Here is a 17491-nt window from a genome sequence, read left to right on the forward strand (position 1 = left end):
AGTTTTAATCTTAGTAAAATAAAACTATTTTTGTCAGTTATTTTTGTTCTAATCTTTTGTTTCCATTTTGTACTCATTTTTAAAATTTCTTATACAGAAAATTTTAGTATAAGAAAAAAGTTGATTTTGATGATATGAAACTGAAGGGAAAGTAAAACGTTCAGGAATTTGGTGAGTTGAAGGTTTTTGTGTTTTAATTCAAAATATAAGTAAATATATACTACCAAAATATTCCTAGAAAACCAATCATGTTTTGGGATGAAAAAATTAATAAAAGTTTTAATTTTATTAATTCAAGTAGAGGTACTCAGGGTCAAAATGTTCTCTAGATTTGTGCTTTCTGGGGATGAGAAGCTAAACTCACTGGAAGCACAGAGCATCAGAAAATTTTAAAGCTAAGTGAGTCCTTACATGTGCAGTCTAACCCTCATGTTTCAGATGAAGAGATAGACACATGGGAAAGCCAATATTGAAGCAGAAAAATTGCCAGATTTGGGAATCAGAGATGGTTGTTGCTCAATGTCCAACTTTTTGTGACCCTATTTAGGGTTTTCTTGGCAAAAATACTGGAGAGATCGGCCATTTACTTCTCCAGGTCATTTTACAGATGAGGAAACTGAGAAAACAAGAGGAAGTAACTTGCCCAGAGTCTCCCAGCCAGTCAGTGGGATTTGCACTTATTTGGTGAGCCTTCCCAACCCCAGGCCCTGTGCACTATGGTGCCTGCTGGAGCCAGAGGCCCCGACTTCAAACCTGATGCTTCCATTTATTGCCCACAGGATGCTAAAGAATGGACCTCCATTCCTCACGTGTAAATGGAGAGAGCTGGATTAAATGGTTTCTAAGGTCTTTGTCAGGTCTAAATGTGATTCACTGAAAACTGAGGACTTAGGAGGAGAATGGAAGTGTCCCAGATGCCCTGGTTGTAGAAACAGAACCTGAACCTAAGTACCCTGAGCATCCCAATGGGTAGAAAATGGGGTTAATGGAGTGAGAAAAGACTAGGCCCTGAGGAATGTACACCTTGCAGGAAAACAACAATCTTCATCATCATCATGAGCATTTATATGGGACACTGGGAATTTTCAAAGTGCTTTTACATGTACTATCTCATCCTATCTTCCCAATAACCTAATATATAACGTATACATAGATGGCACGCTATCCAATAATTAGTGATTGCATGAAAAAATGGATAGGTGATATTCAAATTCCCTGATACTTACAAACTCTGCTGAACCATAAATAGGTTGTAGGGAGTTTACCGAGGAAATGCCCACAAAGGAAGTTCCCCCTACACTGGCACAATTACTGATCTTTTGTGGATTCAAGTATCCTTAACTTTAAATCCCCACAAATACTGACATTCATCTCTAGTTTAGAGGAACGTTAACTATTACTTCACTTTGTATTAGCAAAAAAAAAAAAAAAAAAAAAAAAAAATTGCTGAGAAAAGTTTAAATTGAGTACATGGATCAAATTAAAATTAATTATTGCTATCATGTTATCATTTTTATGACAGATTGTAGAATATTTAAATTTCTCCACTGGAATTTCAATTAGGTTCAGAAAGGGAGAAAGCAAGCCGCCCTTTCTCCAGTTCCTACTATAGCACCAATTATTCTAAATATATGCCTTCACCTTTCCGATTCACATGAAAGCCTCTGCTTACACTTCATTATCAATTCTTAAATGACTTCTCATAGCTCTTGTCTTCCTGTGCCTTTCTAGAAATTATCTATTGTAGAGAATTATGGCAAGATACAGCAGTAAAAAATAAAGACTCCCTTGGTTTATGTTCTTTAAAGCACAATACTCCTACATGTGCATATCAATGATCAGGAGCTCTCCTTATTCAATATCATCCCCTCTGGTTTTCAAATGCTCTAGGGTTCGGTCTTACTAACAGTATGGTGCACAACGAAGCAATGAAACTTTCTTTTTTCTTTTAGCATATTGATTCAAGAACAAAGATATACCCAAAATTCCATCCACCAAACCAAAGAAAACAGGCTGGAGTAAATCTAACCTTGAATTAAAATTATGGCTGCAATATTGAATTTTGTATGCTTACAATACAAAACACTAAAAGGTCTTCTCTCTCGGGATTGAAAGGCCTTTATGCAGAGATTTTATATTTATTATCCTGACAAAGTCTAGCCTACTCTTGACAGTAGCTTATTTCTCATTGCTTTCTTCTAACCCCAATGTGGATTTTAAAAATAACACACACGAACCCAGAGCGCCTCGGCAGATTTGAATTTCTAGGGTATTTTGCAGTTAATCTAAAATATGTCATAAAAGAGTTTCCCTTGCCTAACCTGGTCAAGAAATAACCTAAGGGAGGAAATACATCAATAGCAGGAAGAGGGTATTTTATGGCAGTGTGAGAAAAGGGGCCAGTAGTTTTACATGTTCAAAAACAAGGTGATTTACGTGAGATTCTTCACCCCTGGTGTAGTTAGTGAAATACATCGTGACCCTCTAACATGCCGTTACTGACCAGTTACTGGTCCTGACTTAATTGTGAAGTGGTAAATTTAGCCCTGCTGTCTTTTTAGGAGGGTCACAACCTACAGATGAGTGGAAGGAAAAATGGAAACTGTGCAACGAGATAAAGCTACTACTAAGAAACTGCATTTCCATAGAATTATTTGCTAAAAAAGCATAAACAATGATATGGTATGTGTCATGATCCAGCAGACTGCATTATAAATGCTACATGACATTCTCTAGTGACTTTTTGTTTGCATTTTTCTTCAAAGCATTTCCTATATTCACTCTTTAAGATACTCTCGGTGAAAAGTCTTAAATGTATGACATTTATCCAAAGGATAAATTTTCTAGTATCTGGAGCTAAATGATAAGACTAGAGGAGGAGTCAAGTTCAGTGTCTTTATTTCTAGATTCAACCCTTAGTTTGTTAGCCATAGAATGAATAATAACATTCAGATTTAAATCACAGCTTATCACAATGCAAAACTCTATAAGAAATTATGTTGGATTCACCACCTACACAGATTTAGCATTCTATACTGGTGCTCTTTCAAACTCATCATTAAAGACAATAAGCACTGATTAAGTTTCTACTATGAGCCAAAAGGTGGGGATCTGAAGACCAAACCAAAAACAGTCCCTTTTATATATTTACAGGAATAAGAAAATACAAAGCAATTTGGAGAAGGAAGGAAGAATTAACAAGTAGAAATCAGCAAAGACTTTCCACAGGCAGTCACCTCTGAACTCAACATTGAGAAATTGTAAGAAGGGATGGGTTACAAGTCTGAAAGATGGCCTGGAGTTGGGAGATTAGGATGCTCAAAACAAACAAAAAAAGCAAGCAAGTCAGTTATTATGGAAGCAAAAGAAAATATATGAAGAGGTGAAAGTGGAAGAAGTCTACAGAGATGAGCAGCAATTAGCTATTATAATGCTTTGAATGACATCAGAGGCAATGGAAAACCATGTGAGAGCCTACAATAGGGGAGCAACATGACCATGTTGAGATTTGGAAAGATTATTTTAGCAGTAGTCTGCCTAGAGAAGGTCTGAATAGGGAAGAAAGGGAATGTTACACTCTGGAGACAGAGAAACAAGAACGATAGTAACTGCCTTCAAGACATTTATATTCGGCTAGAGGATAGAAGTCAATGTACTCATTCCTCTGATTTCCTATAATATGATGGTGAATGATTTTTTTATATGAATGACTTAATAGCCACCTCAAAAATGTTGCTAAAAAAAGAATGCAAATGATCCCAGTAGGCTTTCAAGACTGTGATCCATGTAATGACCATCAAAATCTTAACTTTCAGGATCTCTCACCAGGCCAGTTAGGACAAAGAAAAGAACTTTGTACTAGAAGATCTGAGTATGAATCTTGGTTTATCATCAACTAACTGGCCTGTCTTGAAGTGTCCAACACTATAGGGTCTCAATTTCATCACTTACAAATGGAAGGGGTCAAATAAGAGGATGTTTAAGACTTTTTAACCCTAATTTCCAACAAGCATCTGGATGCAACCTTCTCATCCGCTTCTACCTTCCCCATTCTTTCACAGAGCATTCCAGATACCCTGAAGAATTTATATAGATGAAACAGTAAACTACTGATAACTCAAAGCTACCTTAATCAAAAGTTAACAAAAATTGATTGATTTCTCAGCTACACAAAAAATATCAATAATTTACAATTTAATATCCCTCACGGGCTGAATAAGAATAAAAGCCATTTGGATACATTAATAACACACCTGCACATACATGTACCTATCTATATATCATGTATATGCTATTATATGGTCATATATGTTATATGTATGTGATAAATATAATCTATATTAAGTTCTAGTTTATAATTTGTAATAAGACAATAACATGTACTACTGCAAAAGAAGAACTTGAGGTTCAGGGACACAAGATTTATTTGTTCCCCACAGCAGAGTCTGACTCTGTCTCTGCAGACTCTAAATCCAATACACCCTAATACCTTAATCATAGTCTATAGTCAGATATTGGAAAAATTAGTTTCATAGTTTTATAACCAGAAAGACAGCAGAGATCATTTGGTCCAAATTCTTCATTTTACACTTGAGAAAACGGAAATCAGGTTAAATGACTTGAGTCAAGTTCTGGGATGAAGATTTGAACCCCAGAGTCCTGAAATTCAGATTTGGCATTCTTCTTCCTGAATTATAATCTCTATGATAAATAAAACCGAGTAAATACTTTACTATTATTAAAGTTTATTTTTTTATTATTATTATTATTAAAGCTTATACTTTTTTATTTATTTAGAATAGCTGGTCTTCAATTTCTCTATAAACTAGAATTTGATCCCATATAGTATTGCATCCTCATCCAAACCAGATACTTCCCAATCACCTAGGGAATGGGGTGTATATGATATGGGAGTTCCATTATTTAAATGTTCAAAGGAATAATTAAAAATTGTGCGCAAATATTTTAACAAGAAATAAGAATCCTTTAACAAGTAAGAGTTTAATCAGTGTGTTTAATAAATTAATTAAGAATTTCTTCCAAAAGACTATTAATGGGTTTTGACCCTATGGCTACCAGAAAAGAACTTTGTATAAGTTTAAATATTCTTCCTTCCTATTATGCCTCTCCAATTCCTCTCTTACAGTTCTTTAATTACTTCACTCCTTGATTCAAATAATATCAGTGGCTCCCCATGAGTAACAAACAAAGCACAAACTCCTGCTATGGGCATTTTAAGACTTCTACAATATCACGGTTGCTGACTTGTTTCCCATGATCCCCTCCCCATTGGGGTTTCTTAGGCAAAGATGGTCGACTGGTTTGCCATTTCTTTCTCCAGTTCATTAGGGTAAGATGATTTTCCCAGGGCCACATAGCTAATAAATGTCTGAGAACAGATTTAAACTCATGAAGATGCATTTTTCTGACTCCAGGACCAATGCTGTACCAATTAACCTCCTAGCTACCCCACAATGCACAAAATCTACCTCCATACTGAAATTGACTTTTTCAGCTTTATTTCCTATTTCTTCTCTTCCAGAACAACTGCCCGGCTATGCCATTCTTGCCTTCCCTATGCTTCTTCTTACTCCATGCCCCATGCAAAGAATGGACTTCATATCCATGTATTTTTATATACATATATATATATATATATATATATATATATATATATATACACATGCATATGTATATACATACAAGTATGTGTGTGTATATATATGTATGTATGTATGTATATATATTATATATATGTATATGTATATATGTATGTATATTTAGGCATAATAGGGTCCTTCAAGGACTCAAACTGATCCCATTGGACCTCTGTCAAATCTTCACTGTTCTACCTCGGTGAAAGTTTTCTGTTTGCTCCAAATTTCTCATTGCATTTTATGCTTGTAATGCCCTTTCTTGCAGGCTAGTAATTTCTACATGTAAATATGTGTTTTCACATATATGTTTATATCTAAACATCTACATGAATTTTTGTTCTATTCAAATAAGAATGGAAGAACTGAAGTGGGAAGGAATCTAAGCAGTATTCTAACCCAACATTCATTAGAGGAGAAAACAAAGGCTTAGGAAGGCTTATATGATATGTTCAATGTCTCAAAGAAACTGAATTTGAATCCACAGCCCCTAACTCTCCAGACAGTGCTCTTTTCATTATCTCACACTACAGAATAACAAGGTGATGGTGAGGAAAACATCCTATAATGCTCTAAGTTCTCCAAAGTGCTTTACAAAATAGCTGATCTTTATTAACAACCCTGAGAGGAAGGTGCTATTAAAAAGCTCCAAGGGCTGCATCATCCTTAGCTTTTAAAATATAAACAAACAAAACTTCAGTACTTTACACTAAGGAAATGTTTGTCGAACACAAAAATATTTTTGAATGAAACATTGTTTTTTGCTCCAGTCTGCCACATGTTCAGGACGTGAAATTTCTTAAAGGATAAAGTTGTCTTCATTTTAGGTTTCTTCAAGTGACCAATTCACAGTTGTTAAGGGGGCATCACACTATATTCAAACAAAATTTGGCCCCAACCACCAGAATAAGACTTTTCAAAAATTCTAAATCTTTCTTATCTCAGATATTTAAAAGCTATAAGGGCTGACTAGTTCCCTTGGGAAACAGAAAATGACAAAAAAAAATTCAATTCAATTCCATTGATATTTATTAAGCACATATTATGTTTCAGGCACAGTATATATTCTGAACTGGGAATTTAAATGCAAGTACATACACACACACACACACACACACACCACACCATGTACGTGCACACGAACAGGTGCTTCTCATCCAAATTTGGGGCTTTATCCTTCAAACACAAACAAAAAAGGATCACAAGAAAGCTACAAGTATACACATCTTGTATGTTAGCTCTGGATGTTTATTTATTTTATCTGCTCTAATGTAAGGAAGCCAAATGATTGTGCTTGGGTGGGTTTTTCTGACACTCTCATCTGGTTGCCATCATTTTACATTCTCTCATGGGCACACATCACATGCATACATGCTCACACAGACACAGTTAAACAGTAATTTTAATTAAAAGACAAAAATAATGCAAAATTAATCAAGTAAATTGCCAATTAGCGGATAAGCCATTCTTGTTACACTTAATAAACAAGAATATGAGACCTTGTGCCAGGGATGGGTTTCGAAAATAGAAAAGCAAGAAGAACCGATTAATGATTTTCAGTAACTAAAGACACCCTCAAAAGAATCTTTTTTTTTTAAACAAAGCTGAGCCCTCCATAATATTTAATTTGCTTTTAAATCTTACCATGTTATCAGAGTTTTTGGCGAGATCTCTGGTCTTATTAATCGAGGATTTCCTTCTATTTTGATCAGAAGGAAGTCATCCAGTCTTTTTTCATTCTGTGAAATTGCTGTCTTAGCCTTCCAGAGACTGTTACCCTAGAGCGTGCTCTAGGGTAAATGGAAGCTCCCTGGCAGGGTTGTAAAGTAACTCCTATTTCTTATTCCTCTCTTACTGCATGGCCTCCTTTTCCAATCATACATTTCCTCCATAATATCTCTTCTGCCATTTGTTGCGTGTACATAATCACCAGAAGTACATATTGCAGCCTAATCATACGTGTCATTATAATGGCCTTTTTGGCCACTTATTCTAAGATTCATTAACATAAAATATCACTGGACAAGATGACTGTATAGAAAAAGAGGTGAATCAATAGGAGAAGGAAATAGAATCAAATCCATTTGGGAAAGTGTGTAGTGTTTTAAACCATCTCAAATTCCTCCCTGGTACAAATACAAAATTGATACTTACTGACAAGTCTGGCTGGTCTGCGAGACTTTCTAAGACTTAAAATCCTGATTTTAACAACCATTACATAGCTTAGAAATAGAAAAGAAAGTACCTTCAATGAACACATACAAGTTATCCCTATTAAAAATGAGAACATATTTGCATACAATTAAAATTTATGAGCAAGAAATTTTTCTGCAAAAATTAAACTAAAGTTATATTCAACATGGTTAACTATGTACCTGCACATTTCAACCCCTATTCAAACTTATGTTTTATGGACATGTCACCAAAAATTCCCCATTAAGCTTCACAGATTTATTGTACACTTATGAAATAAGGACATTACTGCAAGTTCCCTTACTGCAAGGGAAAGACTTATTGATATTTGGCCTTGATAAGAAACCATCCATAACTACCCTTCTTTTAGGCTTTCTGTACTTTGATAAACAATCAGTATTTAAACTAATTCAAAAGCTGAAAATTAACTAGAAAAATCAATGAGATTAAATACTTGGATTTCCTTCCTCCCTTCTCTCTCCCCCAAAAATACAACCAAGACTGAGCTAAGATATAATGACAAAAGTTTCTAATCATCAATCAATATCTTTAAAAAGAGAGCCAAGACCAAAGGGGCAGGAAAATTGTTTGGAAAGTCTCACTGCATTTGAGTTCAATGGAATATTACTTTGTGAAAAGGAATTTTTTCTTCCCTTTCTCTTACTTCCTCTCTCAGCCCCCTTCTGTCTTTTGGTGAAATAATTATATTATAGGAATTGCCCATATCACATTCTTAGGCATCTTTTTTTTCCAAGGCCAATATTTCATTCTACTGTTCGCCAAGCAAATTTCTAATCAGAATATATATGTATTCAAAAATAATTGAGGCAATGCATTGTCAAGACATCATGCTTCCATGACAATCCTAGGTGTTAAGACCTTGCTCAACACTTCATTCTCGCTAGGCCGACAGAGAATAAGGGCAATTCAGAGATTTCTGAATACATCAAGAAGGAAGGGAGAACCTGAGGAGGGAACAAGGAGAGAACCAATCCCTCTATGTCTCCAAGTCACAGAGATAAAGGTTGAAGGAACATGGTCTTTAGAGTGGGATAAACTAATTTGAAAACTTCCATGGAAGGGTCAGTTTAAAAATTTGCCATTGTTCAGTCATGTCCAATTCCTTATGACCCTATTTTGGGATTTTCTTGGCAAAGATACAAGAGTGGTTTGCCTTTTCCTTCTCCAGCTCTTTTACACAGATGAAGAAACAGACAAATAGGATTAAGTGACATTCCCAAGGTCATACAGAGAATAAGTGTCTGAAGCCATATTTGAACTCAGGAGGATGAGCTCTTCTTACTCTGAGTCCAGGAGTTGGAGTCTGTGTCCTGTGACCTCCTGGCTACTCTCAGTTTATAAAATGAATACCCTAAATAAGCTTCTTCCCTTCCATGATATTCAATACTTGCTCTCCCAATTCTTCATAAATTCTTGAGTCAAGTGTCACTTCAAGAAAGGTTAGCACAGCTTGTGGTTCCTTGGGCCCAGTGGTTATGTCCCTGGGGTGATGATACACACAAGTAAGATTCTAAGCTGTGAATTCCCTCTAAATGCCATTTTCTCAAAATGCCAAGGGGATGACTTGTTCCATTTCTTGTAAGACCTTTTCTGCCAATCTTAATATGCTAATGAGGTTCATCTCTCAATCTCCTTGTCTGTCTGTCTTTCTGTCCTCCTCTCTCTCTCTCTCTATCTGTCTTTTTCTCCCCCCCTTCTTTCCTTCTTCTCTCTCTGCCCCTCATGGGATCATCCCCTCATTCCCCCACCCTTCTCTCTGATTGTGAAAGATGCTTCCCTTTCTCACTTTTTAATCTATCAAGCATTATTTGGACCATAATGAATCCTTCATTCCAGAGGAAATTTTACCAGGCTCTACAATGCAGTAGCTGTGTCTAAGCAAAATCCACACCACCATCTGCCTGGCATTCTCACAACATGACAAAATAGACTCATAATTAACTGCTTTCCTACCGAAATCTGCCAGCTTTAACTCCCCCGTGTCACTGATGAGAAGATTCTGTGGCTTCAGGTCTCTGTGCAAAATATACCGTTGGTGGATGTAAGACAGTCCTCGCAGCAACTGAAATAAAAACAACTGGAAAATGGGGAGGGGAGGGAAAAAGGGGGGGGGGCAGAAAAGACAGTTAAAATCTGAAGGCAGACAAACATCAGTTTCTATACACATTCTGAAGAGTAATTGTATAAAATGAAAATGAGTATCAAACAGATTTTTTAAAAATCAAATCATCTGTTAAAAATGGGAAGAATCTGTACAGAAAAAATGGGTTCACCAAGAACCAATAGTAGTGAAATTTCAACTTGCTCTGTGAGTGAGCAAGAGTGTCTCACCCACCTAAATTGTTCTCTAGCCAACTGAATTCTGTTTTCTATTAAATCAGTCTAAGTATAAGTGATTTAAACATCTACAATTTTCTGTTTCATTAATTTTAAAAAAGACTTTTGAGGGGAAAATTCTTTCCAAACTTTACAAAAATATAAGAAATAACTGGAATTTGGAAAGCTCCCTGGGCAATGTATACTAATGTGTGTCCATATAGAATGTCATAGCATTGATACAATGCTGCTACTTACTGTAGTCCTTATGGAATCGCCTACTCATATCAAACCACAGGGATTAAGGTTGTAAAGGTCCTTAAAGGTCATCTAAATCAAAGCCCTCATTTTATACCAAGAAAACCAAGGCCTACAAAGTAAAGCAGCTTGCCTAGCTAAGTAATAAATATCATTAGCAGTATTTGCCCCAGTGGTCTGACTTCAAATCCAGGGTTTATTCCTCTATGTCATTATAAAATAGAATAACAGGCATGCCATGGAATAAAGATCATATAGACAACATGTGCCTTGGTGTAAAGGTCATAGGGGAAATGAGGGCCCAACCAGCAAAATGAGATATTTTCTTTTTACATCCTCTAGTGATTTCCCCCTGAAGTGAGGGGCAAATAGTGCAAATCTGACTCAATACAGTATCTCCATAATATGGAAACGTTCCATTTTATAAACAATAGGGTAGGCCTTCAGCTTTAAGACTCTTGTTGCCTTTTACTTAGCACCTTTTTTGAATCTCAATAGAAAGGGGACAAAGAAAGAATTAAAAAAAAAAAACCCTGCAGAATTAAACTACACCATCTTGCACACATACACATACAGAGGGGAAAAAATGATAGACATAAGGTTCGATTCCTATAAAATTGTAATTATTTTTCATTTACCCATATGGTTTCAAGAGATTAGACTGTTGCCTGAGGACTGATTACAGAATCTTCTCTTATTATAGAATAGACCAGGAATAAGGGAGGAGGTGGGTTTAGGAAGAAACAAAAACAAATTAAAAGGGCAAAGGGCAGTTGATACTTATCTGAAAGAATTATTCCAAAGTTGTTTTTTAAACTTTCACTTAGACAGTGAGAGAAGGCCATAGTGAATGCTTCTGATTCTACAAGGTATAAAGCGGCCTGTAAGCTTTCTAATCTTGCAATTATGAATCAAGGGGAGCATTTTAAAATAATTCACTTGACCCCACTCCCAAAATGCTTAGCTGTCCTTGCAAATATTCCCCAAAATTAATTACTGGAAAGACACAATACCCTTCCCTCCACCCCTTCATAAAAGCTGGAATTTCAGAACATTCATCTCTTCCATTGTTACTTTCTGTCCATTTGGGGCTTTTACACTTTTGAACAATAATCCTTCCTTCCTCATTTTGTAGTTGGTAACAACATGGAGTCTTTGCAAACTTAAATGAGCTGATAAGAGCATTGAAAAAAGTGATCCTAAAAATCCTTTAAAAAAGAAAAAGAAAAAGAAAAGAAAGAAATCTTGTCTTCTTCATTTTACAGAGAGGACATTGAGAACTGAAGCACCTTCACTGAGATGTCAGTGGTAAATAAGGAGTAAGATTTAAACCTGCCTTCATAGAATCATCAGTTTTGAGCTAAAATGGACTTCAGGAGTCTTTTCTCCCAACCAACTCATTTTACTATAACTGAAGCCCAGAGAAATTAAGTAACTGCATAATTAAGTAGGGTTCGAACACAAATGACCAAAATTCTTTCTATTTTATTGTGCTGCTAATCAACTTTTTCTATGAAGCAGGAACATCTTAGACTTCAAATGTTTTACATCTATTAAATTATGGACAATGATCCAAATATAAATTCTAGATAACTAATAAATCGTATGAAGCTCAAAATAAGTACTCTTTGTACTAGATCACTGCTTCAAATCAGTGCATATTAATATTTCATAAAATACATACATTACTGTTAGGATAGTCTAGGTTTACCCAACGTCAGTGACTACCTTTTGGCTAACTACTATCTTCTAGCAGTAACACACCTAATAGCCAGACTATCCTCAGAGTCAATGACTAGAAATTCCTTTAAAAGCCTTTGTTTAAATAACTGAAGTCATGGAGGCGAGGTAAAAGTCAACCTATAGTCTGGGCAAATAAAAATTACTTTAGTTTGCACATGAACTCCAAAGATTGACACATCTAAAATTTAAAAAGACGGAAGGAATGAAAATTAGAATTGATACTAAAAACTCTGATGTAAATTTAGGTTGGTTGCTTTTTTTTTGTTTTTAATAAACCATTTGCTATTCAGCAAAAGGCACTAATATTTTAGAGACAAAGAAAACAAAATGCTCTATAATCCAAAGGGATGTGGACTGGATTGTGCAAGTTCCTGAGTGCATATTTTTGTATGACATTTGCCTTCAGGCTCCCAAGGCAGAGAGAAGAATCTTAACAACAAAAACTTTTCCTGTAGTTGGTTATTGGGTTAAGTTTACAGTGATATTAAGCCCTTCTCCTTCCTCAAGAGTAAGTAAGGTGCTATTTTAAGTACGCAGATACCTTATGGTGTAAAACAAGGTTGGAACTAGATTACATTATGCCAGTCTTTAATTCATCACATTGTAATATCTATCATAAAAAAAAAGAATTTTCAAAGTATCTTTCTGAATCAGAAATATAGAAATAACTTCCAGTGATTTTTAAGTAACTTTGTTAATGTCAATAATAACTAAAACCTTACTATTCCACAGAGATATAATTGCATAATATACAGAGTTTGTTGTTGTTTTGTGATTGATTTTCTACTTGGGGTTTTCTTGGCAAAAATACAGGAAAGGTTTACCATTTCTTTCTCCAGCTCTTTTTATAGATGAGGAACTGAGAAAAATAAGGTTTCATGATATGTCCAGGATTAAACAACTACTAAGTATCTGAGGCTACATTTGAACTCATAAAGATGAGTCTCCTTGACTCCAGCCTGGCATTCTCTCTACTGCACCACCTAGTATTACTCAAATTATGGTCCGGGGACCTCTGGAGGTCCCTAATACTTTTTACAAGGAGTTTCCAAAGTCAAAACTAGTTTCATAATAATAATATTAAGATAAAAGTTTCTATTATGCTTTATGTTGATAGAATCCACAAAAACAAAAGATCTCTGGGATCTTCAATAATTTTTAAGAGTGTGAATGTGTTATAAGTCCAAAAAGTTTATTAATTCATGAGAATAAAAAGGATAGAGAGGCAATCTTGAAAATCATTGATTTAAGACTCATCTCTGAAACCTGTTGATTATATGAATATACTCGTCATTTAACTTTTTAATGTCCCCAATAACTGCATCTATAAACTGTGAAATAATTGTAGCTCTGCTTTGATTGAAAGAGTTCCATCACTGGGACCTTCCTAAACTATTTAAATCATAGGTTCAGAATACATATTGACAAATCATGTTGCTAATGACACATATTTAAATTACATTTAAAACAGTATAACAATAACATCATGGGGGCAGGTAGGTGGGGCAGTGGATAGAGCACCAGCCTTGAATTCAGGAGGACCGGAGTTCAAATCTGGTCTCAGACACTGAACACTTCCTAGCTGTGTGACCCTGGGCAAGTCACTTAACCCCAGCCTCAGGAAAAACAAAACAAAACAAACAAAAACCAATAACATCATGGAATAGAATCTGAGCACAGGATTTGGAATTTAGGAACCTTGTTTATATTTCAGTTTGACCTATTCAAATAATTTCCTCCTGATGGGCCTCCATCTGGAATCTGAGGGCCTTCCTAACTGGAATATGATGCAATAGGAATAAATAATTTCAAAGGTACTTTCTACTTCTATAATTTTATGGGGCATTTAATACTGTCTTCATGTTGTTTTATCTAATATGAAAAGTTAATTTGTTACAAGGGAAAAACATAGATGGAAGTATCACTGGAAACATTTCAAATTATAGGGGTTCTTAATGGTAGGAGTAATATGCTTATAGATTGAGTGCTTAAAAAAACAACCTTAATTCACCTTGAAAATATGAAGAATATAAAGAGTATAAAGTTAACATTAAAAAAAAAAAGCAAAAGACACTGGGGATGCTTTAAAGAATGTCAGTAACAAAAGATTCAGGAATTAAAGTTGTAAAGAGGACTAAAAGGATAGAAATAAAAGAGAACACTACACTAAAAAAAGCAGTCAAGAAACTACACCCAACAGTTCAACTAGAATAACAAGTTAGAGCAAAGTTAGAAATTGGTATCATTTTTTCCACTTATCATTTCATGTCACTATGAAATTCTTTTATATAAATAATCACATTTTATTATAACTAATTTATTAAATTCAAATTTTCTTTTATATTATAAATCATTAAGTACAACTGTTGGTGACATTTTCCCCACTGCTTCAGGAGTCTCTCTAAGTGAGGCCATGGATTGTTTTCATTGTTAAGATGGCAGTTTTGGTCAACTTCCAGACCAAACTCCTGCAGGGTCATTAATTAACAGTTGATGAGAATGGATCAACTTTTAACTGTCATCAAAATTAAACTGGAAAGAAGGTTCTTGCCAAGAAGAAAATGAAGAAATGCAAACTTATCAGAGACCCAAATGTCTTTAGCAAAATTTTTCTTTATTAACAAGCATTAGCTAATTTTTTTTTACTTTTTACTAATTTCTGAACAATCTTTTAAAATTGTTTTCAAAATCTGAACTGCTCAAAAGTACGCAGGTTATGCTCAGGTTATTTTCCCCCCAGATTTAAAAAAATGAAATCTTCATCATTTTTAAAATATGATTCAAAGAAAGTTGAAAGAGACTTAGGAATCAACCCTTTTCTTACAAATGAGGAAAGTGAACATTGAAGACATCCACAGCAAAAATCTTTTCATTTATCTTAGAAATATCAGGGAATTTACTTTTGATTCTTAGTGTTCAAGTATGAAGTTGGATTCAGAGACAAGAGAGAGAGAAAACAGAGAGAGAGAGGAGAGGAGAGGAGAGGAAAGCAAAGGAGAGGAGAGGAGAGGAAAACACTTAGAAGAATATTCTTCTAAGAAATACAGAGGCAGAAGTTTTCCCAAAGGGATAGGTTAAATACTTTTGCTAATTAATAAAGAAATAGGATACTGTAGCTTATCCAGAAATAATTCAAAAGGGATAATACATCAAAGGAGATTATGAAATACTATGTTAGAAAAAGATATCATTATACAAGCCCAAAGTTAATTGTATTCATAGCAGAAACAAACTCCAGATCACAGGACCCATCACTCACTATATTTTTAGGTTTTTAATCAATAGATAAAGTGTTGCATCCAAGCAGCTTCTCACTGGAGAATTTTTAACAATTTACTGACGAAAAGAGCAGCATCCTGTGAAAAAGGAGTCAATAGTGGAGAAAGTGGAGCGCTCTAATTTCTCCTTTGAATTGTGGTGAGTCTGATATTCACAGCACACACAACTGTTTATACAACAGGAAACAGAACTGGCATTCACACCAGCCTGGAGTTAACATTATGTGTTATTTGACAACCTTCTTGTGATCCTGAGGAAAAAAATGAGTAAGATCAAGAGAGGCGAAAAATTATTTTACCAAAATAAACTATGAGAGATGTAATTTTTAATGCTGATCTCCTTTCCACTAACTAAAAAACAATACAAAATTTTCAAATGACAAAATGGAAGCCCTATACCCTACTGCTAAAAGTTGTTCATTTTTTTTAAACCTCTTTACTGCAAATATCAAAAAACTTCTTATAAAATAATGTTTTCAAGGGTGTTTCTTTGGTTCGCTTTTTACTTGGAAGCCATATTATAGTCAAGCTTTTAACATGAGGAATCTGACCAATGAATTGTCATGTTGAGTTAAACAGAAAGTAATGCAAACCTTTTTTTTTTTAAGGAAGTTCTTGGGAATTAAAGACTTTGAGTCTCAGCTTCACAGATTTTTACCAAGCTTTTCCATGGGTATCTGCATGAGAAAAGGTCCTTTATTCATTGGTCGTTATGTAAATGACCACTTTCACAAGCTCTAGCTGGTCATTTTTCTTTGACATGAAGTCATAGCAAAGGGAACTAAAGACCACCAAAGACATCATTAGAGAAATGGGGGTGGAGGGATACGATTGAGCTTCAAGAGATTGTCACTTTTGAGTTGAGAAAATTGGAACCCAAAGAGACTGATATTAAACAAGTTCAAGTGGCAGAGTCAGCGACATAACACCATTTCCCTAACTTCTACATTAATCTTTTCACAACACTATAATGAAACAATATTTTTTATCTATATGTATTAATATATTAATATTGTACATTACATAAAATTATATAATTTCATGCACATATTGAACCTCATGGAATGTTCTCAAATAAATAAATGCTCTGATATATTCATGGGTCAAATGATGTTGCATTATTATGTTCACTGCATTAGATTATGACAGAAAACTTAAGGAATTACTGAGTTTCAAATGACAAATCTGGATGCATTCAGCATGTCCTCCACGAAAACTGGTTTTATTTTTTGACTATGAAAAAAATCTTTTTTTTTTTTTCCCAGAAGTAAGCAATATGACTGAGGATTAGCTTTCAATATAACAGAAAATTTAAATACATATGAATATTTTTTTCTTAGTATTTTCATTTCACAAGGAAAGGCTCCCACTGATGGTTACATGTTCCTTAGGATCTCTAAAAAAGTATATTTTTCAGCTTCAGATGTCAAATATGCACATTGTTTATAAAAATCCCTGAAATGAGTCTCTCTAATAGGACAGTAAATTGATAGTAGAGATTGATACAGAGGGCCAAGAGTCTCCAGCCTTGGCACACCAAGCAGAAAAAAGATGGCCTTGCCTACTTGAAATTAAGTGGATATCTTTAGTGGGCCAAAAATACTGCAGCAAAACACTTCAGCAAAAGTCTAATAGAAACAACATTAAAAAGCAATTTTGAAAAGGGCACCTCTTAAAGACTTCGTTGTATTGTTCAAATTAGTTGTGGGCAATTTAATTTCTGGGTTAACTTGCATTTGTAATGAACTGTACCACTTATGTTTTTTTCCCTATGCCTAATGGCATAGATAGTACCTTCTCCCTACACTTCCCCAAAATAAAATAAATCATTATACATTCCACAAATAAAACTTTAAAAAATTCAGAAAGCTTGGAGTTTTGAATAACTTAAAATGTTATTTGGGACTGTTTTGCCTTTAGTCCTCATGGAGATTTCAATTAAATCTAAGTTTATTTGACAAATTATTCTAAATCTTAACTCAGCCAGTGTTCATATTTTTACAGTTATTTCCATATTTCCTATTCCTC

The 17491-nt window shown here is 34.7% G+C and overlaps 1 protein-coding gene across 10 annotated transcripts in view; it reads right to left on the reverse strand.

Moving 5' to 3' along the window:
* Positions 1 to 17491, reverse strand: part of CDK14 (cyclin dependent kinase 14) — a 772185-nt gene that overhangs the window by 286299 nt on the left and 468395 nt on the right. For all 10 annotated transcript variants that reach the window (XM_074266573.1, XM_074266570.1, XM_074266566.1 and 7 more), the window contains one exon: positions 9822 to 9945. In XM_074266573.1, the coding sequence (XP_074122674.1) occupies positions 9822 to 9945 (124 nt within the window). The remainder of the gene's footprint in view (positions 1 to 9821; positions 9946 to 17491) is intronic.

This window comes from Sminthopsis crassicaudata, chromosome 5 (genome assembly GCF_048593235.1).
Source record: "Sminthopsis crassicaudata isolate SCR6 chromosome 5, ASM4859323v1, whole genome shotgun sequence".
Classification (NCBI taxonomy): Eukaryota; Metazoa; Chordata; class Mammalia; order Dasyuromorphia; family Dasyuridae; genus Sminthopsis; species Sminthopsis crassicaudata.